Source organism: Ostrea edulis, chromosome 9, assembly GCF_947568905.1.
Source record: "Ostrea edulis chromosome 9, xbOstEdul1.1, whole genome shotgun sequence".
Classification (NCBI taxonomy): domain Eukaryota; kingdom Metazoa; phylum Mollusca; class Bivalvia; order Ostreida; family Ostreidae; genus Ostrea; species Ostrea edulis.
Genome location: NC_079172.1, coordinates 32305152 through 32328657, shown reverse-complemented (window position 1 = coordinate 32328657; position 23506 = coordinate 32305152). Strand labels below are relative to the sequence as shown.

At 35.0% G+C, this 23506-nt stretch overlaps 2 protein-coding genes and 2 long non-coding RNA genes across 6 annotated transcripts; 3 read left to right on the top strand and 1 right to left on the bottom strand.

The window, feature by feature from the left end:
- On the top strand, window positions 1–2086 carry LOC130050360 (uncharacterized). Its single transcript, XR_008798791.1, has 2 exons — window positions 1–443; window positions 1801–2086. It is a non-coding gene; the product is annotated as an uncharacterized LOC130050360 (long non-coding RNA).
- LOC130050359 (dye-decolorizing peroxidase YfeX-like) lies at window positions 1946–17933 on the bottom strand. Its single transcript, XM_056150227.1, has 9 exons — window positions 16047–17933; window positions 9165–9340; window positions 7655–7846; window positions 7032–7104; window positions 6671–6832; window positions 4144–4217; window positions 3863–3911; window positions 2874–2969; window positions 1946–2372 (listed from the first exon to the last, which is right to left on the bottom strand). The coding sequence occupies exons 1-9, from the start codon at window positions 16099–16101 to the stop codon at window positions 2122–2124; spliced, it is 1128 nt and encodes a 375-aa protein (XP_056006202.1). The 5' UTR covers window positions 16102–17933; the 3' UTR covers window positions 1946–2121.
- Window positions 4181–20233, top strand: LOC130050361 (uncharacterized). Its single transcript, XR_008798792.1, has 3 exons — window positions 4181–4274; window positions 7288–12283; window positions 19524–20233. It is a non-coding gene; the product is annotated as an uncharacterized LOC130050361 (long non-coding RNA).
- On the top strand, window positions 12566–14309 carry LOC125657131 (uncharacterized). Of its 3 annotated transcripts, XR_008798790.1 has the most exons (3): window positions 12566–13010; window positions 13245–13369; window positions 13940–14309. XR_008798790.1 is itself a non-coding variant. In XM_056150228.1 (2 exons), the coding sequence occupies exons 1-2, from the start codon at window positions 12572–12574 to the stop codon at window positions 14173–14175; spliced, it is 675 nt and encodes a 224-aa protein (XP_056006203.1). In that variant the 5' UTR covers window positions 12566–12571; the 3' UTR covers window positions 14176–14309. The 3 variants fall into 3 exon arrangements, 1 of the variants encoding a protein (XP_056006203.1); XR_007363196.2 differs by having other exon boundaries at window positions 12566–13369; XM_056150228.1 differs by lacking the exon at window positions 13245–13369.
- Window positions 20234–23506: the final 3273 nt, after the last annotated feature.

Here is a 23506-nt window from a genome sequence, read left to right as displayed (position 1 = left end):
TTTGGTGCACACAAGCATGAACGTCGCTTTATGCTTTTTTCTCGGCAGGCTGCAACTTTCTTCCTAGTGTGTAGTAAGTTCTTCATTACCGTCTTCCTTGGAAGACGGTATACAGAGTTTAAGTGTTTTACAGTCTTCGGACTTTGCACTTCCTCTCTTTTTTCATTGGTAGAAAGTGCATGAAGTGAAAATTTTCAATTATTTCATTGGTTGAAATGCTCTTCAATGCAAGGGAGATAATTTTCTGGTGTTCTAATTTTCGCACGACTTAACAATTTTTCAAGATTTTCAATCTTTAAAAAAATCGACAAAACGAACAAAAGAAAACTGCAATTCATGAAATTGACACATTACTTTTTTAAAAGCAACTAATACAAAGCATTTCTATGGTTACTTCATTTACAGCAATGTTTTCATTGTTGCATACAAACAGAAAAACTCGCGTTTTTTGTTTTCAATGCTTGTGTTTTGGGAATTGTCTATTCGGTAGGGCTAATCCCTATAAAACAGTTTTAATGATACCTTAAGCTAAGAATTACATAAGAATAAATAAGGCTTAACTTCAAAATGAGGATCACTGGGTTTTTTTAAAGCATGTACAGTGTACATTTGGATAATGTAGTAAGTTTTTCATGTACAAGTTTTTTAAACTGCTGTATAATTTTGGACAATTACAATTAAAATACTGACATGTCATATTACGTTTTATGTCACATTATTAAAATATGTTGCAAGTAGACATTTAAAATAATTTTGGTTATCAGTGATTACAATGCAACCATTTTTGTTTGTATTATCAGCGGCATTTGAAAACTTTGCTAACGAAGGAGTAGGACAGTAACATTTCATATGCTGAAGACAAAGTAGTCTGAGTAATAAATGTTGAATTTCTTTGTATGATAGTGATAAAGATTTGTCTCAAGTACAGGTCACTACAGGAACAGTTACATTTAGATTATGTTGTAAGTTTTTCATGCACAAATTAAAAAAAAATTGCTGTCTAATCTTGGACAATTACAATATTCACTTGTCATTTTAGTTTATATGTCATATTATTAAAATAAGTTGCAAGTAGACATTTAGAATAATTTTAATTGACAATCAGTGATTCCAATGCAACCATTTTTGTTTGTATTTTCAGTGGCATTTGAAAACTTTGCTAATCTTAAGAAGGAATAGGATAGTAACATTTCATTACATATTATGTTGCTTAAAATTACTCCTGCTGTAAGTTTAAACTGTCTTTATCAGGTAAACTTAAAGTTTTTGTTTTTTTCAACACATCTGTTCTAAAACTATCCTATTCCTTCAGAATATTTTTTTTCCTTACAATTGCTCAAATTTGAATAACAATTATTAATCTTTTCCATCAAACTCTATGTATTTTATGATATAATTTTTGGCAAAACTATTACAATATTCTCAGGTCTTTATCCTGGTTAATTTCTAAAGCAGTTGTACTGTACAATATGCAAGAAAAAGTTTTATGCAAATTTGAGCAATTTAAATCTTTTTAGTTTGTTTTGTTTCATAACTTTGTTAAAAAATAAATATTTTGATATACACACTGAAAATCTCAGTTTCATTTGATATAGAGGCTTTAATCAGTGCTAATACAGGGAACAGTGATTTTGATTTCCAGTACATATACCCTTCATATAAATACAAACTTTTACAATGGGAGTCAGGACACAGCTTTGTAGGCATGATGTCCGTGAGATTATTTTAGCTCAATTCAATAATGAAGACAAGGGACATAATTCAACTTCGCTCTATAGAGTTGCTGCTAAAGACGGCAAGCTTTTTTAAAAAGCTTTACTTGTTTACATTTTACTGATGAACCATTTTGTTTTAAAAATATTTACCAAGCTACTGTCTACAAGTATGGCTGATTTAAGATACCCACATGATGAAAGTTCAAAATAATTGAAAACATAAATATACATTTCAATACATAAAATATTTATTGCATGAAACAATCTGCATGTTAATCTACTCTATGGAAATCAATGCCAGTGTATCGTCTTACAAACATCTATTATTTGATTGTAGTCTGGTGATACGCGATGTGTAACGAAACCTAAAAGGTCCAAAATTTGATTGTTAAATCAACGTGACCTTTCACTGAAACTTCTTGAGCTCATCCATTCCCGGAAAGTACCAGTACGTTCCCTTAACGTTCTTGGACAGCTTCATGATGTCATCGCAGTTGCTGTCGTCTCGTGCTCCCACCATGCGGTCCAACATGTATTCGTGGTTCTGTGGGGAGGCTGCGTATCCAATGAAAAAAAGACCTGCGTCAGAGCTCAGTGTTCCGAATGGCATGGACTGGCGGACAATCTCTACTGGCTTAGCCTGCTGCCAGCCATTACCTGAAATAAGATGCAAAAATTAAGCAGATGAAAAGAGCAATAGATATATCTAATGCATGTGGTGTATGTCACCCTTTGGATGGACTATAGCTTTATCCTACACACATTGGATAAAGGTAAGCTTAGATGACTTAACCATGTGTAAAGTTCAATCAATGATGTAGACAGAGGAAGAAATTCAACTGTAATTACTATGAGATAAATAAAACATTTTAAGCCTCACAAATATATATACTATTTCAACTCGCTGGACTACTATACACACTTCCCCCTCTCTTTATCTCTCTCTCTCTTATATAGCCAAGTATATGACTTACTTCCAACAAATCCTGTTATTATATAGAGAATTATCTTTTTATTTACCACTCCATTGAGAATTGCAAAACTAAAGATTAAAAACACAAACTTGGTGATGAAAATGTCTGAAGATCAAACAACTTTATGAGACATTCCATCTGTTTGAATTAATTGCGTTTTGTAGGTCAGTAGACTGACAATTACCTCCAGTCATCCTGGCTACATGTGACGTGATTGATTTACGACTCAGTTCAGTACTGTCTGGACGAGATCTGCCTACCCATGATTCCAAAGTCTTGTCTGAAAATCAGAAAACTACGATAATAAGTTATTGTTCTAGAAAATATAATGCACATAACATTAAACAAATCAACATTATCAAAAATTTGAAATTACAACAAATATGCAACATGAATTTAAGATTCCGAGAATTTTTTATAATAATCAAACGTAAAGACTGCTTTCGGGCCTACATTTTTTTCTTCAAGAGATATAGTCACAAATGACATGCTACATATGAAAATTAAAATTGAAAGTGCACATGCAGTCCAATGCAAGGAATGTCAGAATATATTTGTGACATATTGAAGAATTATTGAGTGGACAGGCTTTTAATGGACAGAACTTTTGGATGGACAGACTAATGGATGGGAAATAATTTGATGAAAAAATCAAACTGTTCCAGTGTTCGAAATTAACCATAGACCGATTCTATGTCATATGACACCAGTCTATGCCAATTGTAATTGGGACAGACCAAATTGTCTACGCTGATTTTCTAGGTTTAAAGCAATAGTTATCCCAAAAGTCGACGTCTGATAAACGTTATGATGAAAGGAGTACATTGTTATGGAAATGGAAAGAAAATATGCTTTCTAAGTACATTAGAAGTAAATAACAGTGTTTTAAATTTGTGTTATTTTTTTTTCAAGGTTGCGGTTTATGTCAATTCGATGAGGTCTATGTCATTTTGTTTTGGCATAGACCCTTGGTCTATACCAAGTCTTAAACCAATTTTGAACACTGCTGTTCATGATTTGAAATGAATATTTGAACACAAAAACTAGTCTATTGCGACTGTGGCTACAGAATACAAGACCTACTGAAATGTGCTATAATTAAGGGAATATACATGTACCATGTTCTATACAACAGATACTTTCTTGAATCAAACTTTAAAATTCTGCACTCACCCTTTTCTCTGTCAATCACTGGCAGATTATGTATCCATTTTTGGGTAATCTAAATGCAGAAGAAAAAGTGTACACAAGTGATACTGACGATATAATTCACTCAATCTCAGTCACTTGGATTAACTGATCACATTTCTGCTTTGATCAACCTCAGTTCACTGGTTTAATTATTCTTGGTATTGACCACATGATTGCCTTGATCAATCTTAGAGTTCTATATCTACCTTTATTCTTTAAAAGTATATTTGAAGCCAAGTGATGTAATTGCCTGCGATACTGACCACATAACTGCCTCCAGTTTCCTTCTCTACAGCAATATTTTGTCTGGATTCATCATCTGCAGCATTCTCTGTCCCTGTCAAACACATAATGTGATTGAAAACAATGCCTACAGCTACATCACAGGCACAGGGTATGTACACAGACACAAGGAATATGTACAGACACAAAGTATGTACACAGGCCAGGATATGTTCAGGCACAAGGTATGTACACAGGCCAGGATATGTACAGACAGAGGGTATGTACACAGGCCAGGATATGTATAGACACAAGGTATGTACACAGGCCAGGGTATGTACACAGGTCAGGGTATGTACAAGCACAAGGTATGTACACAGGCCAGGGTATGTACAGACAGAGGGTATGTACACAGGTCAGGATATGTACAGACACAAGGTATGTACACAGGCCAGGATATGTACAGACAGAGGGTATGTACACAGGCCAGGATATGTACAGACACAAGGTATGTACACAGATACAATGTACATTTACTTATTTTACATGTAGATTATTCAATGATTTAGCGCAGTCCGTGCTGATGTACTACTTGGCGTAACCATGATTTGGCACTTCTTCTATGTATGATAACGGACATTAGAGATATTCATAGTTTAAAGACCCAACTTTAAGTTAACATCCCCAAATTGTTAGCCGTCTGTCAATCAAACATTGAACAATAGATCTCAGGTGGAGTGACATCTGCAGAAACTGTGGTCTATAGCTACCCCAGAGAGGTGTTTTGATAACAATAACAGCCAGTACCTACAGGCATTCTTTAGATCTTGAGGAAGCCCTGTATCCTAGAGTTTTGATAGCATTGACCTCTCCACAATTGCTATGTTCTCATAATTCAATTGTTTTTAAAAAGACCCCTGAACAATGCAATTTTAATATAATTCTAATCCCCCCCTCTATATACATGTATTATAAATTACACAATCAGAAATCAAACAATAATTTGCCCATTAATTTCTAAAACTTGTAACTTATTGAAATAATTTATATTATCAATTTATGATAGCTCTATATTTATAAAAGAAAAAATTCATTGAGCCAATGACTGAGAGTAAAGGAGAGAAAGAGGGGGTGGTGTAGACTGTGTGTCATCTAGCTATAGGGATACAACCATTATACAAACACTATGACCACAGAAACACTGCAGACGGCTCTGAGACCCTTCCTGTGTACCTCAAAAGTATACACAGCACCCTGATCACTTGGCCAGGTAAATTCCAGGTAAATAACAATGACCATAGATGAGCTCTGCCCACATCCAGTGATCAGTGAAGAAACCATACAGTATTTTATTTGGGTCTTTAATGCAACTATTAATAAGCACTTTTAATTCAACACCAAAGCTGCTAAAATTTGAATTCCGCTAAATTAAGTACACATACAGTATGCCCATACACATACACAGGCCACATATACAGAGCACATACACAGGGAGAGGACACATACACAGGACACATACACAGAGTACATACACAGAGCACATACACAGGGCACATACACACACACAAGGCAAATACACAGGGCATACACACATGGCACATAGTATTACACAGGCACAGGACATATATATACACATGGCACATAGTATTACCAGCGATTTTTATCTACCCACTGGTACTGGTACCGGTACCAATTCAATTGGGAAAAATAGCGTCAAAGTCGAACAAATTGGGAATTTTTCCCCAATGTATCAGCAAATGATTTCAACTAAAAGAAAAGAAAAAAGAGAACAAAACAAGTAGTCATCTCTCTACAAACTTTATTTGCTGTTGTGAGACATAAGGAATCGTTGTAGGCTCGTTTTAGAATTGTCGTAGCACTACAAAACACGCACACTGCCATGATCTGTACTTTCGATTTAATACCGGAAGTGAACATTTTAGTTAACTCATACAGCGTTTCAGACTAAGTAAATTACGATGTCAGCGGTCTATTTTTTGGCAAGTAAATTGGGAATTTTTAGTCTCAAAATTGGGAAAAATCAATGGTTTTTGGCATTGGGAATGGTACCGTTTATCGGTACCAGTTATAAAGAAAAAAAAACCGATGATTACACAGGCACAGGGTACATACACAGGCACAGGGCACACACACAAGGCACAGGGCACATACAGAGGTTTCTGTTTAAGCAGTTGGTACCTTAATACATATACAGTTAGAATACTGGACAAAATAATCACTTGCTGGCAGCCTTTTCTTGGCCTACCGTATTTGAAAATTTTAATTACCTGTATATATAATTCATTGTACATGTAGAGATAAAAACCTTGTAGCCTGTTTCACAACAAAACAGTCTAACAACCAAGACCAATATCTTATACTGGTAAAAATTACAGTATTTCCATTTGTGCATAAAATTTTGTTAAAGACAGATGTATCTTTAGATTTGAAATAAATGTGCACGTGAAAGAAAGTGTCGCATGAAATAAATTACAGAAGGTATTGGTTAAATGGGGCCCTACATGTACATCTCTTCTGTCTTGCAACTTTTGATCACCATGCACATACCGTCAATAAAGCCAGACAAATCACGGCCATTCTTGTACACAAAACTGTAGATATCTTCAAAAGACTCAACACTGTTGGCTGGCATGTTCTTCATTACAACTTGGGCCAGCTCGAAGAGTTTACTTGGCGTGTTACATTTGGCATGAATAAATATGTCTCCACCTACAAAACAGAGAACTATGACTCGACCCTTTACACAGGAATATCTGAATCTCCTGAGAAGTTATCACTCACCCAAGAAAGCAAAGGCTTCTTGTGCACGGTAATGTACTAAATTCATTTGAAAATTACTGCAGTTATGGAGTGTCACTTTATCTCATATTGCTGAGTTAAAGGTTTTTGTTCAAGAGATTAACCTTACCAGAGCTGGGCATATCCCCCAGGTTTCCTTTGCGATGGGGGTAGTTGAAATCTTGCTTCACTTTTCCTCCAACCTGTAACAGGAAATAAACAACCCAATGTCTTGTGCTGCTTTATAATATTTTATCCTAATCACTCATATGAAATGAAGCAAATTAAATAAAATTTATCTGGGGGTCATACAAGCCGAAACTCTGTGCCTCTGTACATATTGGCACTAAACTTCCAATGAAATATATATCCTGTTTGACCCGCAGAAAACCAACAACAGCAGCCAAATACATATGTACCAATTTTGATGGGGAGGTTACTGATGGCCTATGCTCTGCATGGAGCAAAGGACCTATGTAAGTAAGTAACTTCTAGAAAGACAATGTTCAACTAAACAAGGACCCAAGTAAAACAGGTCCTTGTCAATCAAGGCAGATTCATTTGGTACATTAAATACAAAAACCATGTGAATCCGAACAGATTGCTCCATTTACCACTCCAGTAACATACACCGTACAAACAGAGACTTTTTGATTCAGGTTTTCTGGAGATATGTTTAGATTATAAATCTTGTATCTATTGTACTGTACTGCAGTGTGATTTACCATCAATAAACAATTGCCATCGCCCCACCTGTTTGTAGAAGTTGGGACCGAATCCCACTCCAGCCCAGATCTCGTCCTCTTCGTCTCTCATCTTAGGGTCAGTCACCTGATCCACATACTTCTGTAGTTTGGCCACCGCTTTGGCGACCTCCTTGGAATTCGCCTCTGGTTTCACGTAAATCCACAGATACAGTGCGTGGTTCTTGCCTTGAGAGAAAACCTACAAAAATATGTGCTTGTGTACAACATAATTTTTTTTAGTTCCCCTTTACATTAAGTGACCATTAAACTAAAATGATCCAACCCAGAAATTCTATTGCCAATCCTCTCTAGATCTTTTCCACCAAGTTTACAGGTTACCAATATATTAAAAATACTCACCGAGATGATATAGCACCATTTAATAAAGGTATAATAAATCTAGTGAGTCAGCACTTGGGAAAAGTGATCTCTCACTGAATGCTAATATTTACAATTTTTACCAACGAATGAAAGATCTATCTTACCTATACCTACTCACCCATACATGAAGCTGGTGAGTCACAAATGGCAAAAACAATATTTCAATTTTAATAGCTATACCTTTATCATGAAAATTTCCATCTCAGTGATGGGTATATTGAATTCAAAGTAGATCTAGTTGTTTAAAAAATAATTGCAGGTGTTGATATACCGGCTTCGACATAAACAAAAAAACTCCTAAATGCTGACATACTGTTTTAAACATGTTAAAGTTTAAACTGTGGTATATAGTAAGGGTGTTGTGCATGTAAGATAAATATTTTACAAATTGAACTGTTTTGATAAATAAAGAGCAGATAACTACACATTTTACAATGAAATAAAATAGTAATTTTTTGTCAATGAATCAATTCTTATGCGTAAGCAGTGTATCTAAATAAAAACTAGGATTCTCCTGATATGCTCCTACAATACTATACAATTATTGCTGATTTTGAGGTCAATACGATAATTTAGGCACCTGAGGAGTACAATATTCACCGAGCCCAAAGGGCGAGGTGAATATTGTACTTCGAAGGTGGCTAAGTCATCGTATTGACCTCAAAATCAGCAATAATTGTTTTATTATATGATTAAATGATTAAAAAACCCTTCAAGATTGTTAATGTGACGACCGGAAAATAAACCTGCTGAAATCTTAGCCGAACCCAGTGAGAAATGCGGAATTTCATTGGACGGCAAAAATAAGTATAATCGATCGCGTCAAATTGGAAGTTCCCGACCTATTTTTGGTCCTATGTGGAAAAAATAATTCCTTATGTTCACCTGGAAGGTCACGTGCAGGTAAACATAACGTAGTATGATTTCTACATTGTTGGATCTCAGCCAATTAGAGAGCTAGGAATTATTCAATCATATAATAAAATATATTACAACATGAAATATAACCATTTGTACACAAGCAAGATCTAGCTTTTAGGAAATTTTATCTGATTTAAATCACTTCTTTTCATTATTGCATGATTTTTTATTTCAACATACACTTGATTTAGATTTTATTTTTTAAAAAAACTTACTGATGGCTGGCTCTCGACAGCACCTGCTGCATGTAGAGAAGGAACCCATAACTGTGCCATACTCTCTTCAGACTTCATGTATTTATAGACCCCATATCCCGCCAGGGCGGAGCCTAGCACCAGTGGTGCCAAGGATCTGCCCACTTGACCCGCTGGTCTTGTGGAAACATTGCGACCTGTAATTTTGAAGTAATTTATTTTATTACGTATGTACATGTATACACAAACTGAAATTGCTGATTGAAGATGGGATCATAATTTGGTTGATATGGCTACTGTGTATTTATCATATAAACTAGCTGCAATTTTTAACAAAATTCACTTGCAACTTCTACATGTACAAATATATCCATGTAAATTGGTTGCCAAAGGTTTCGACCCTTCTTTACTTTTGACCTTATAAAGAGGTTTTGGTCTTTTTCTACTTGGCACTTAAATTCTAAAGGTTCCGGCTCATTTTTTGGTTTTTTTATGTCAAATTCACATTTTACCTTAGAACATTCCATAACTATTTTGTCATTCCTTTTAAGATTTTTTTCTTGCATATTTTCTTGCTTCTCCATAATAAGTACATCTTATATAATACATGCATACACTCCCTGAAATGTTCTATTTTCCCAGTTGAACGGTGAACGCACACAGAGCGAACGGTGAACGAAATTTAGTTGAGCGCACGGTGAATGCAAAGTGAACGGTGAGCGCACGGTGAACGCAAAATGGTCTTTTCATTCGGTATATTTCGGATTTTTTCCTTGGATTGTACTTACTTTATAATCAGGTATAGAATATATATATGAATACATCTGTTTGTTTATTTTTGTGCAAATACTGGATGTACTTCTCATGAAATTATGATCGTAAATTTCACATCAATGCACGTAACAATGATGGACAAACAAAAGAAAATTTCACATGTTCATTGTTTACAGTATTGCATATTCTGTACAGATACATGCATACATGAAAACTAGAAACATAAATTTTATAATATTTAGAATTCTTGACGTTTTCATAAATCATGAATATTGGTGCGTCATCTCGGTATGCTACATGTAATTATATATTTTGACTTAAGATGCATAATATTTAATTTCTTAATACAAGAGTATAAATGAGTCTAGTAATTATAGTGCCAAGAATTTACAGATGGACATGCATGACTTCAGAGTTTACAAATGCGGTCGTTTGGATTACACGCAGTTAAAAAAACATCCCCGAAAGGAGTCGAGATAAATGCATTGAACAACCAGCACGGGTAGAACATGTACATCATGTACTTCGTGTTGACACCTGAAGGCTTCGAAATAGTATAAAAGGTTTATTCCCACGTAGATTTTGCGTAATTCACTTTACTGTAAATACAGATATAATATATCGAACTGAGGAAATAATCTCCCAGAATTAATGTACGTATGTACAAAATAAATAGTGTGACCATGAATTTACATTTAGATTGTGCAATATTTGTATATTTTTGATGCGGATAATATAGGGTTATTGAACTTATATTGGTGAATATTGGCACGAGTTGGCTGTGAAAATGCACGAGCTTGCAAGTGTATTTTGACAGCCAACGAGTGCCAATATACACCAATATAAGTTCAATAACCCTTTTATTATATAGCTAAAGTATTTAGTTGTTAAGTTATATCCCCTTTCACTCAAACTACTCCAAAATAGATGAGAATTCATCAATATTGGCAGTGTGCAATAACAGCTTGCATTTCTTAACTGTTTAATATTTAACCCGTCATTAATGCATGAAGCAAACTGATTTTGTAAATGGGGACATCATAATTTATGTACAGTAAAACATTTTGCTTAAGTAAATTTATATCAAATACCGGCTCTGTCAGATTCGGAGGACCGTCATCTGCCATTTTGGCTTGTTTACGTCGTTACGGTAACGTCAATATTGAACACTCATACTCGGAATGTTTCGGGCGCATACAATTTACGCAGTGCAAAGTTAGCGTCAGGATATTGAACGCTAACATTTTCTAGATTTTACGCAGATTTTATATTAGACTATTTATTAGCTATATAATAAAAACTGTTTATTGCACTGAACTATACGTATATCATATGTGGGGCAGAAATATACGAGAAATATTTCCTCTTTATATTAGAGACAAACGTTTTAAAACTTTTAAATTTGGGGAAAGGAGTAAATATATTTATTGACAATGTCTCTCATAAAGATAGACGTAAAATAATAAGAAATATTTGTCAAATCAATTTGACCACGAATGTGCATTGAAATGTACAGTGTAGCATATTTTTTTTAGGTATGAGCGAGAGAGAGAGAGAGAGAGAGAGAGAGAGAGAGAGAGAGAGAGGTGTTAAGAAAAATGATAAACTTATATAGAATTCTTGTCAAGCGAGACAAATTAAAATATAATAAATTGTGTTTTCTCCATACTTGAAAATGTTAAAATGATAATTCGGGTGGGGGCGAGGTATTTATTAACTGAAACTGCTTCATTTTCGTACACGTACCAGCGCTCGTTGCTTGTTTTTCGCTATAAGCACATGTATAAGGGTTAAATTCATAACTGAAGGCTCTTGTATTTTTCTCTCATTCAGAACTTCTCCCACTTTTTACCCAAACAATAATTGTGTTTGTAATGATAATAACAATGATTTATTCTATTCTTTGATATTGATGAGTGATCCGCAGTTTTCCCTGAATTTTTGCAGTTGATAATCTTGATATTTGTACTTTATAAATTAAATTTCTGATATAATAAGAAGTTTACTTTCACTCTTATGCACAAGTTCCATTTTCATTTTTGCCTTGCTATGGAAATTCGATCCTTTGACTGTGGTATTCCGAATGACAGTGAACGGTGAACGCATGGTGAGCAAAAAACTGTAAATGGAGAGCGCACAGTGAGCGAACGGTGAACAAACGGAGAGCAAATGGTGAACGCACGGAGAACGAACGGAAAAATGGTAAAGTAGAACGTTTCAGGGACTGTAATCCCATCATTGAGATTTCTCCTCTGCCGTGCATCGTCTATATGAAAAAAATCCATAGCAAAATGTGAATTTTTGAGGTTTTAGACAGAAAAATGCATACTGGTACTGCACAGACAACAGTATGTCATACCATACTTGTAAGTATATTTTTAGCAACAGTGATCAACATACTCAATAGCTACATGTATATGTATCTTCATTTAATAATGTTTCCTGTCTAAAATGTATTTTGAATGGTTTTAGGCCAAAAATAAAAATATGTTTGTTTCCCCTCGCCCCGACCGGGTCAAAAGTTTTTTTGCCCAAAAATTGCGATGTTTTTTTTTTTTTTATTTCCGTAAAAAAATCGTGTCCGCTCCGTGTCGGTTCTAGACGTTACTTCTGCTTTTTTCGGAAGTTACCGGGATTTATCCATACTTGAAAAAATGGGTGACAGAATAGCGTTGTCGTCTACTGTAAAGATAAAATACAAACACACATCTAAAGTTGTGCCCATAATAGTCAACAGACTCTACAGTTTCTCCAAACACTGTACATGGAATGAGGTTTTGAATGATTTGACAGCGGACGGCGACCATAACATAGACAAGTTGGACGAAGTAACTGTCACCGTGTCGGACAAACTTGCCAACGGTGTAACTTTTGAGCCAGATTTTGAAGAACAGATACAAGTGGTTCACAACTTTGATAAAAAATTGAAATATGTACAATTTGACGTGATAAGAGACTTAGAACCAAATAACAATGTACCAAAAGGTCAAAATCCTCCTACATGTCCTACAGCTTTCGATGTTTTGATGAGAAAGTCCAGCACACTGACAAAGCTCCCTCAAAAGATTGATGAAGCCTCTCCCAGATTTACAGGTAATTTATATGCATTATTATATTTCTATCAAGTAGGTTTGAGATGGTGTATGGCTCATGTCTTAAAGTTATAAATGAGTCTGTCCCACACCATTTCATTTCTTTCTTCAATGTTCCCAAACTTTTGGTCTGGGGAAATTTATGGTAGGGGGTGTAAAAACGGTAAATTCCTAGGGGAAGTGCTGCCCAAATTTTTTTCAACATTGGACTTTGTCATTTTTTCACATTTTAAAGGGTCGCAGCTATACATTTGTGAGGGGGTGGACAGGGGTGTCTCCAATTCCCTCGAGATTTAAGAGCCTTGAAGCACACAACAGATAAATATGACTACACTTGCGGGGCAATTTTAGCACCAGAAGGTTTGTATATTTATTGACAATATTGTGATTAAATGACACTAAATAAGACTGGCATTTCTGACAGAACCAAAGCACAAGTATGTTCATTTGTTTATCATCATGATGATCAATATCATAAACAATGGATACATGAACTAAGATGAATATTCACTGTTCAAATCTTTTTAATCAAATGACAAAATGTCAGAAGAACAGAAATTGGATTTGTGTGTTTGTCCACATTCAATCTGTATCCTTGCATTGTTCAAAAATTTAAATGCTTTTTGTAGGCCTTATATACATGTGCAGGATAAAACATGTTTGCATCTACCATGCATATTCCCCTTTTTCACTCTCCAAAAGGACATTCAGTATTAAATGCACAATCTGTGGAAATTATGTTTTTGACAGCCTTTATATTTACAGTCATTGAATGATAACATCTTTATAATATTTGTATCATTGAAGTAATGGAAGTAGGGATGAATCTTTGAATTTAACCTTGGGTAATCTGAAAAAGAAAATAAAGAGCACAAAAACATTAAAATCAATTTTTTTCTCTGACAAGTGGTTTTTTTTGGTCACTTTCAGGGGATGTTCTACACGGAAAAGTTTTCACAAGACTCCAGCTTGCATGTACCAGTCACATTGAATTTGCATACTACAGCTCGGATGTTGGCCGCAAAGACATATGTGCATATTGTGTTGCAACAGAGATCCAAAAGGACAAGGACTTGTGCAAAAACTTTAAAGTTGTGCTGCCAGTTTGTGACTTGTGTCGTTCAAAAAAATTGGAAGTCCCAAAGAGAAATCCAATTAAGAAATAGTTAATTCTAGTCTGACAATCAGTTAATTCTAGTCTGATATTCATCCTCTCTAAGTCATTCTTTTTAACATGTTGTTTATGATTTTTGTTTCTACTTGTTTCTAGTCAAGAATAAATGTTTTTTGTTTATTTTCATTTATTTCTTTAAATAATGTTTTTTAAAGAAATGTCGGAGTAAAGAAAACAGAAATTACACATCCAGAGCATTCATATTAGCATACAGATTCAACGCCAGCAAGCCATTCCAGGATTTTAATACATAAAACATTGAAGCTCAACCAATCCTCAACATAGTAGTATAAATGTTCTCTTCTCCAGATGTTAAGGATTGAAGACAATCAGTGCCCTGTTTGACAGATCTGCTTTTTTTCCGACAATACATATAAAATTATATGAATTTAAAAAAAAAAAAAAATATCACCTGCCTGCCTGGTCAGTTTCAAAAACTAGACCCGGGGGAGGGGAAACAAACATTCTTTTAATTGTGGCCTTATATGTGTAGATATTGATCATCACCATGATTGTGATAATCTTTGTGCTGCTTATCTTCTGAATAGGAAACTAAATTTGAACTAGAACTGCCCAGAATTGAAAAAAAAAACCAACAACTTCACGCTGGCTTTTTCATGAAGAAAAATTGTCCAATCAAGATAAAAATATCAGGTGCATATTTTTATATGCTCAATAAAAAGTGTAAAAAATTTCAAGAAAATCCATGCACTAATCTCTCAAAATGTCCAGACAAAATCATATACATGTCCACAGACTGATTCTAATCCCCCCCCCCCTAATTTTGTTTGTGGGAGGTATAAAAAACATGTTGTTTTATTGGTACATGTGTATCAAAACACGGAGAGATCATTTCTGGACCCTACTAGTAAAACGATTCACAGATACACTATGTTCTATGCATATACTTTTTGATTTTTAACTTAATCCTCATCACAAGAAGCGAAGTCCCAGCAGAGTGGAATAGCAGCTATATAGGCTTAATAGGGAGGACTGTTCTCGAACAATTAACTAATTAATTAATTGACACAAGTGTGCACTATTCAACCATGCTGGTTCAACAGAAAATGAAGAAAATATGGGGGGGGGGGGGGGGGGGGATTTGGCTGTCTGTAACAATGCAAATGTGCTGCAGCATGAAGTATTTAGTCGAGAGTTCAACATGAAAACTTGTTCATAACATATAATATATATATTGTATGTATCATATATTCATAATGAATCTTATATAATTGTTAAAAATTGTAAATCATGTCCCCTGCTGGCTCTAGAATGGTGAACTAATTTATCTATAACTTCTGTATCAAACTTTGATATTGTCAAAATCTTTAGCAATCTGAAGATCTAGAGAATTTTGTGAGGGTCACGCCCCTTCCTTCAGCTAAAAAAATTGGATCCACCCCAGACCGGTTTACAGGAACGATATACATGTACCCAAAGTGTTTCCTGGTTTCTACTTTCACTTTAATACTGTGTCACAGGCTGCAATTACATGAATAACATGGGGCAATATATCTTATAATTTCAGTATCTATGCAAGTTAAAATAACCGAATCCCAGCTATTACACTAATATTATCTCATTTAGTGATTCACTCTTCCGTGACAAGAGATTACATAAACTACGTTACACAACTTGTTTTGAACGAATCCACTAAAAACTTAATATCATCTGGATAGCAAGAGCTGAGAATTAAAAAAAACCCAACGAACATGAAGCAGACCTCTAAATGCCCGTAAATGTATGTTCTATTTCATGTATATAGTCCGGTGTGCTGCTCAGTCTACGAAGTTCGACAACTCTTATCAGAGGCCATGCTAGAAACTTCTCTTGAGGTGAAATGTTAAAAATGTAAATACTTACTAAATAAAGGCCTTGCACGGCTAAAGAGTCGGGCAGTTCCTCTCAAAGCTGACATTCTGGGAATATCAATGAACAATGGCAAGTGTCACTCCAAGAGACAATATATTGCTATGCGTACTACCCGGCTGTCGACTTCAGTACTGTCCTCGAAAATTATTTAACACGAAGTCACATGACTTAGTTCCTGTAGGCGGATCTAGATTTTAATGTCTTCTTTCGTAATCTTTGAAATAACAGACTCTATTATTTTCTGTCATGCTGTAATTCATTTAATTCATTATCATTAACAGCGTTTATAATTCTATTGTCTTTAAATTATGTTTTCATCATTTTTAAAACCGCAAGGTCCGTAGGATTCGTACTTATTTAGGCGAAAGGGGGGGGGGGTACGTTGGGAAAAATTTCACTGACTTTCTATAAGCATTAAAGTAGGGCTATTCCTATAGACCTGTATTGCATATATAGTTTTAGAATATCTGTATTCCAGATCTACATATGTATTTAGATAAATGAGCTATATACGAGATCGCGAGTGAGAGAGAGAATAGTGTAACGTGTAGCGATTACTCATCCACGAGCTGATGACGCGCTCACCGTTGCTTAACTTGCGTGATCAAGAGAGACTTTACCACAAAGCTAGCTCACTAACCCTCATATACTGTCCGCTACACTCCCCGCACTCAGGGAAGCTTCGTCCCGAAGCTTATCGTAAACACTCGCTTCCCGACGACTACCACCGTCATCCCAGGACGAAACCACGTCCGTACCCAGAACATCAAAGAGACCTTACCTGGAGAAGGCCTTCCACTAAACACCAGAGTCACTACGCTGCCACCATTAGTGGTTTTGTAACGTGTAGCGGTCACCCATCCAAGAGCCGATAACACTCGCTGTTGCTCAACTTGGGTGATCAAGAGAGACTTTATCACACCAGTAGAAAGGCTAGCTCAATAGTGATGCAGTATAAGTTCCCTCTTATACTGTCCGCTACAATATATTATAGTATCATATTACCAAATCAGGGTTCAGATGGGTAGAAACATTTAACATATATAAATTATAATTATTGATATCAGTAAAGACAGAGAATAGTAATTCTTCGAGTTAATACACTGTCGTTGGATTTCAAGTTTCATATCTCAGAACTTTGATATGTAAATATGTGCTTTATCCCCAATGCAATATATAATATGCTTGATAAGCTAACAAGTGGCAGCAAGAGTCTGTGCTAAAGGATATAAAACAGAAATCCACTTCAGACTCATGTAGAATATGCAGATACATAATATATAGATTAAATGTTGAATCGCATGTGTAAAATATATTAAACAGCAATGGACAGCAAGGACAGTATATTAAGAATTGTGTCACTTAGTCCATTTCTGCCCAATGCAGAGTATATATAACAACATGCACGTTTCGACAGTTTGACAGAATAGGGCAACGAATTCAATGAGAGTCAATATAGGTTAAACTGATCGTAAGTCGAGCATCTTTACTGTTCTACGTATTGGCATCACCGAACTTTGTATGTTATATAAATCAAGAGGTATATCGAAAACCCTAGTTAAACTTTTGTTTAATCTGTTTTCATTTTGGCAATCACCTACCGGTGAATAAAACAATGGGACTTCGATGGGCAATTCTCTCCCTTCGTGATGATGCATTCCCACAGCAAATAAATTTTTCATACTATGTTCTGCATTCTAAATTGAATTTCAAAATTAGTTTAATATTTAGTGATCAATTAATACTCATAATTCAATCTTTTTAGCAACTTTAAAATGCAGGTGTATTAATGTATTGGATCTACTTATTATATTGATTTTGTAAGTAATAGAATTGTTGACGGAGGGGGATAATGCATCATAATGAATTAAATAGAAAAAAAGTTATATATATATTTAAATGTTTAATGATTAAAAATTAATTGAAAGTTGTTGGGGGGGGGGGGGGTGTGTGATTAGAATTTCAGAAAATCTTTAGACAAAAATCAAAACCCGCTAATTTTTCCAATCAATATTGGTGTTCGACTTCTGATCACTTTATCTAATTTCATAAATGACCTTAGGACAACTTATAATCCGAGATTCCTCTGACTCTTACCCCCGCTTTTATATTTGACATGTGCGGGGGAGAGTCAGAGCGGACTCCATATTGAAAAGTGGGAATTCAGCGACACCAGCTGGTGTCGCTGCTTTACCTACCTCTTACAACTTTATTTCGCGGACCCATCTTCCAAGAGGCGAGGATTCAGTTATCGGAAGATTATTCTACAAATACATCATGATTAATACGATGCTATCGCCGTTTAAACGATGGAATTTTGTGTTTACATGTGCTGACGTCATGCGCAAAGAAATCAAATGGCGAGGCGGCGACCTAATTCAAGTGATGCTCCATTTGTCGGTGTTAGGGCCGTTTAAACGGCGATAGCATCGTATTAATCATGATCTATTTATAGATTTATCTTCCGTTAACTGAATTCTCACGTCTTGGAAGATAGATCCGCGAAATAAAGTTGTAAGAGGTAGGTAAAGCAGCGACACCAGCTGGTGTTGCTGAATTCCCACTTTTCAATATGGAGTCCGCTCTGACTCTCCCCCGCACATGTCAAATATAAAAGCGGGGGTAAGAGTCAGAGGAATCTCGGATTAGACAACTTAGTACTTTTCTGTGAAAATCAGGCCCTTGAAATATAAAAATATTGCACTTAAAGATAAACACTTTTACATATTTATCATTTAAAATGTTCTTGGGTTCGCTAGCTAACTGTATTATATACCATTGAAAAGTTATTGATAATCCAAATCACAACGAAAATCGTAATGATTTACTTTCAAATCTTGCCGCCGTTCGACCTTGTTTACGATGAGAGGAAACAAAGAAGGATAACTCTAATTTATTAGCGTGACCAAAGAACAAGAGAAACCAAAGAGTTGAGGGAGTCCTTTATTAGTTTGGAATGTAGCCAGTAAGACATCGAAAATTGTAGCAATGTACATCTGAACACAATCACACCTAACATATGCCTGATACATCAACAAGAGACAGCAAGAATCGATGTTAAAGGATATACTGTAATATCATGGGTTTAAACTATTTGTACACGATAAGGTTGGAGGGTGGGTTTTTATATATGTTTGTAATAATTGCACACACATACATGGATGATGATCCCATGTGTATGTGTATGTACATTAGTGTCTAGTAGTGTAACATCCCGTTATCATGCTTGGTATTGATGATATAAGCTGTTTTGGTGTTCTATTTTAATTTTAGCGTATTACTCGTTCATTGCTACTTTCGATATTGTTGACATGTGTATGTTGATCGATTTATATTGCATGCATTGTTTAAAATTTAAGGTATTCCGTAAAGCTACAGTCTAAGACAGATGTATTGATGTAAATTATATCGATAACTTAAGTGAAATCAAGTATTACGATTGTAAATCACGTAACTTACTTCTACTAGGCTATCACATGTTGAAAGTTACCCGCCTGCCATCTTGCTTACGAAGGAATGCATCACGTGATATTTTGTCTATAGATACACCACCTTGTAGTGAACAAGTAGCATTGTCCGATTGTTTAGATATTTGAATTTTGTATTTCTACTTCATTTGTTTTATATGATGTACTTCAATTGCAACAGAAGTGATCAAACTACTTTGAACTTATTGTGATGGCGTAATGTACGATTTACGTATTGTTGTTCTGTATTCCTACGCATAGGATAGTGGTTTGTCCGTTTTATTATGAAGAATTATTTTGACTTATGTTTGTATGCCATCATATTTGATTATAATTCGCTGTACAGAAATAGGACAATTTGACATTATGTACTTTTCTATATCTGAAGTTTTTATGTCTATGATTTAAATTAGTCCGGAGATGCTCTAGTATATATTGATTGTTTCGGTCACATGACCAATTTTAGAAAGTATATAAAGCGGGAAGTTTGCCAGTTTCATCACCCTGATCTGTATCGATTACATCGTTCATTTCAAAGAGTCAAAACATTGAAAATTCATTAGGTATGCAAATGTAGAAATTATACTAAATATATAGTTTTAGAGCTCTCCACCACAATCCACAATGATGTTTGTTAGGAGTTTATTATTTTAATCCGACAAGGCAGTATTTCTATATGTTGTGTCCAGCAGATAAATTCATACAACGAAATACCTAGTTATCATTCAAGTCTTTGATAATGAAGGAGCGAGGCGATGTAAAATAACCATGTAGTCCAGAGAATAAATATATTTTGTTCGCACAGAGTGTCAAAAGGCTTTCAATACCAAACAGAAATCCAAATCTGTCTCATGTAGAATAAACAGATACATCATGTATAGAGATAAATATAAAGTTTAAATATCGAACTGTATGTGTAAATTACACTAAACTACAATGAACAGCAAGAGACAGTGCTAAAGGATAGTTTATCATTAGTTATATGTTAATTTATCCACTTCTGCCAGATACAGATCGAATAACACCATGCACAGTCCAACAACATAACATATACTACTTAGATGAATTAATTTAAAGTAGATGAAAGTCATTATCCATAAGTGACTGTGACATTGTTTAACTACATATGACATAAATCTACATAATTTACACTACATATCAATATCCCCACAGTTTATCAGCCATAAAATTTATTCATTTATAGGCATATTGTTAAAAAGATGACATCTCCGTGAAATTGTGGACAGAAGATTAATTCTTGATAGGTAATGGCATGAACACCAAAGGAAATAAAGTCGCCTATCCCAGTTTTGTAATTCAGTGTCAAGCCAAAATGAAAAATATCTTTGTTTACCCAAATCACCGTGGCCAAACCTCATTTGGATAGAACCATTCCTACGCAGGATATTCATTCATTCATTCATTTTATTCGCTCAAACCACAATGGAAATGGTACATGAGGTACAATACAGAAATTTCACGTATCAGTACAAGTAACGTCAGAGGAATGTATATAGGTATGCATATGTACAAACATTTGGAGTTATGTGTTAGGAGAACAGACTAATTCGTATATCTTTAAAATAAACATGCACAGGTTTTTAAGGTTTTTAACATTATTCGTTGACATGATTTCATAAAATTTCATTTTATTTGGTCTCATACAATATGTTCTGTGTAGATATTCTTTTCTTATACCGGATAAAGCAATGTACTCTAATTCAAAATGATATTCATCTGCAATTTTTGTTTCACTACATAAAACACATAATCTTTGGTTATATGGTAAACTAAACCATCGGCCAGTCTCTACTGGGAGGCAATGGTTCGTGGTACGAAATTTCAAAAAAGATGCTACTGAGTTTCTTCGGTAGATTTTCAAGATAAGTTTCCAGACCAAAACTTGTTTTAAAAATTCTGTACATTGTAACCTTGGAAGAGCTAAAACATCACTTGACCAAGTCTGGATAAATTGATCCATAAAGACTTTGTTATACAGCTTTTGTTACAACCATGCTGTTAACGCGGAGTACAACCAACCCTTACGGCGATTTACCATGGGGAGTGTAGATGTCCGTGAGGAGGGGTTAGAAAGTGGCCCATATTTTTCTTTATACAGATAATTCTTATGAATTATATAGCCTATCAGGTGACGCAATGAAATCTGGTTGAATAATATATAGCATTCGGTCAGATCCCCTACCACTTGCTCAAACACTCCAACACAGTTAGAAAATCTCGTATAAATTGGTCTCAGCCGTTCGTTTTCTTCAGTTTTAGAAAACAGAAAACCCTTCTTAAATTCAATTAAATCAGGGAAAAGACAATACCATTACAAATGTATACCATAAACGTCAGGAAGGAAACTTTACAATTAAGACGATTATTAATGATAATTAAAATCTAACGTTGGATACAACCATTCTATGAATGTATAGCGTAGGATACAACCATTCCTAATATATTGAGAAATTTCATCGATGCATGTTTTTAATGTCTTTTCTTATGATATCTGGCGTTTTCATTATGTTTTTAAAATTCGATTATTGAACTTCATTGTTTATTACAAGATATATGATGTAAATTATAATTGTTCCAAAGAGAAGAAAAATTTCAAGAGTGTTTTATAGGACTACATTCCATGTCACCATTTTCAATAACATGTAAACCACAGGGGCCAAGCTCGTTGTGTTATTACCACAAATATGAATTAATTCTTCTATCAGTAGGGTCCCATAGGGATTCATATTAGAATAGATCCTCAGTACCCATTGCTTGTCGTTAAATGAAAGGTTAAGATAACGAACAGTGATCAATCTTGTAACCCCTATAAGCAATACAAAATAGAGAGTTGGGGAAACATGGACCCTTGGACACACCAGAGGTGGGATCAGGTGCCTAGGAGGAGTAAGCATTCCCTGTAGACCGGTCACACCTGCCGTGAGCCCTATATCTTGATCAAGTAAATGGAGTCATCCGTAGTCAAAATCAGTGTGCCACGAACGGTCTAACAATCGACATGAAACACGTCAGACAACATTTGACCCAACGATAGTTTGTATTGGCAAATTAGATCGTTAAAACTGATCATGCGCAAAACAAGCTCTTGCGTATCGGATCATTTGAAAAATATAAACACCATATGCAGGTGTTAATGGAATATTGCTACATAAATATGGGAAGTTGACGATGGAGAAGCTGAAATCATCCCGTCTGTCATAAAGTTTAGTTCCTAGTTTGCCGTTTATTTTTAAAAAAATATTTAAGTATGAAGTAGAAGCGGATGACTGTGGTGTCTGTATATCGAGTTCACATGAGTATATCGAATCGACATATGAATGAAAATATTATTGTTAATAGGTAAAACGTCTTGATATATCGAAATGTCGCATTGAAGGCCACAGCAAAAGATTTTTTCTTCTCACGTAGAAGTTTTTAAATAAATTAGTATGCTTTGTATGAATATAAACACAGGTCAGCCAACAAAGTAGCGCAATTCGTGACAATGGGAATTCCAAAAGACTGTTGGAAGACCTGATCACCAAAGACTACCGAGGAACTCCAGCATATTTGTAATTTGAACTTCAGAGTACTTGCGCGTGGAATCGGAGTGGTGTTTAGCGAAATAATATTTTTGGATGATTGATCACTAGATATGAATATTTCCGTTTTCCATTTCTGCCGAAGAAGCAACTGTCTATGATTTCAAAAAGTCTAAAATCTTTAATTCATCGTAAGGAATGGTCGTGTAAAGTGTTGAAAAATCATACATTTTGATGTTGATCTGAAAAAAGCTTTGCGATTTCAAGTTTACTAAAAGTTTTTTTTTTTAGAATCCACATTTGATTTACACTACTTCTGGTATATATAGTGGCACAGTACGTTTAAAACTAAGGCATGTAACATGTTTTATACCGATTGTTAGGCTGTTCTTGGTACACTGATTTTGACTACAGTGACCAATCTCATAACTCCCATCAGGAA

Excerpts from the sequence above, each read along its gene's own strand:
- LOC125657131 (XM_056150228.1), top strand. The coding sequence starts at position 12,572 with ATGGGTGACAGAATAGCGTTGTCGTCTACTGTAAAGATAAAATACAAA. Across the intron at positions 13,011-13,939 it reads AGCCTCTCCCAGATTTACAG|GGGATGTTCTACACGGAAAA; the intron begins GTAATTTATATG and ends GGTCACTTTCAG.
- LOC130050359 (XM_056150227.1), bottom strand. The coding sequence starts at position 16,101 with ATGTCAGCTTTGAGAGGAACTGCCCGACTCTTTAGCCGTGCAAGGCCT. Across the intron at positions 7,105-7,654 it reads GTCCCAACTTCTACAAACAG|GTTGGAGGAAAAGTGAAGCA; the intron begins GTGGGGCGATGG and ends TTCCTGTTACAG. Across the intron at positions 4,218-6,670 it reads TTTGTCTGGCTTTATTGACG|GGACAGAGAATGCTGCAGAT; the intron begins GTATGTGCATGG and ends TGTGTTTGACAG.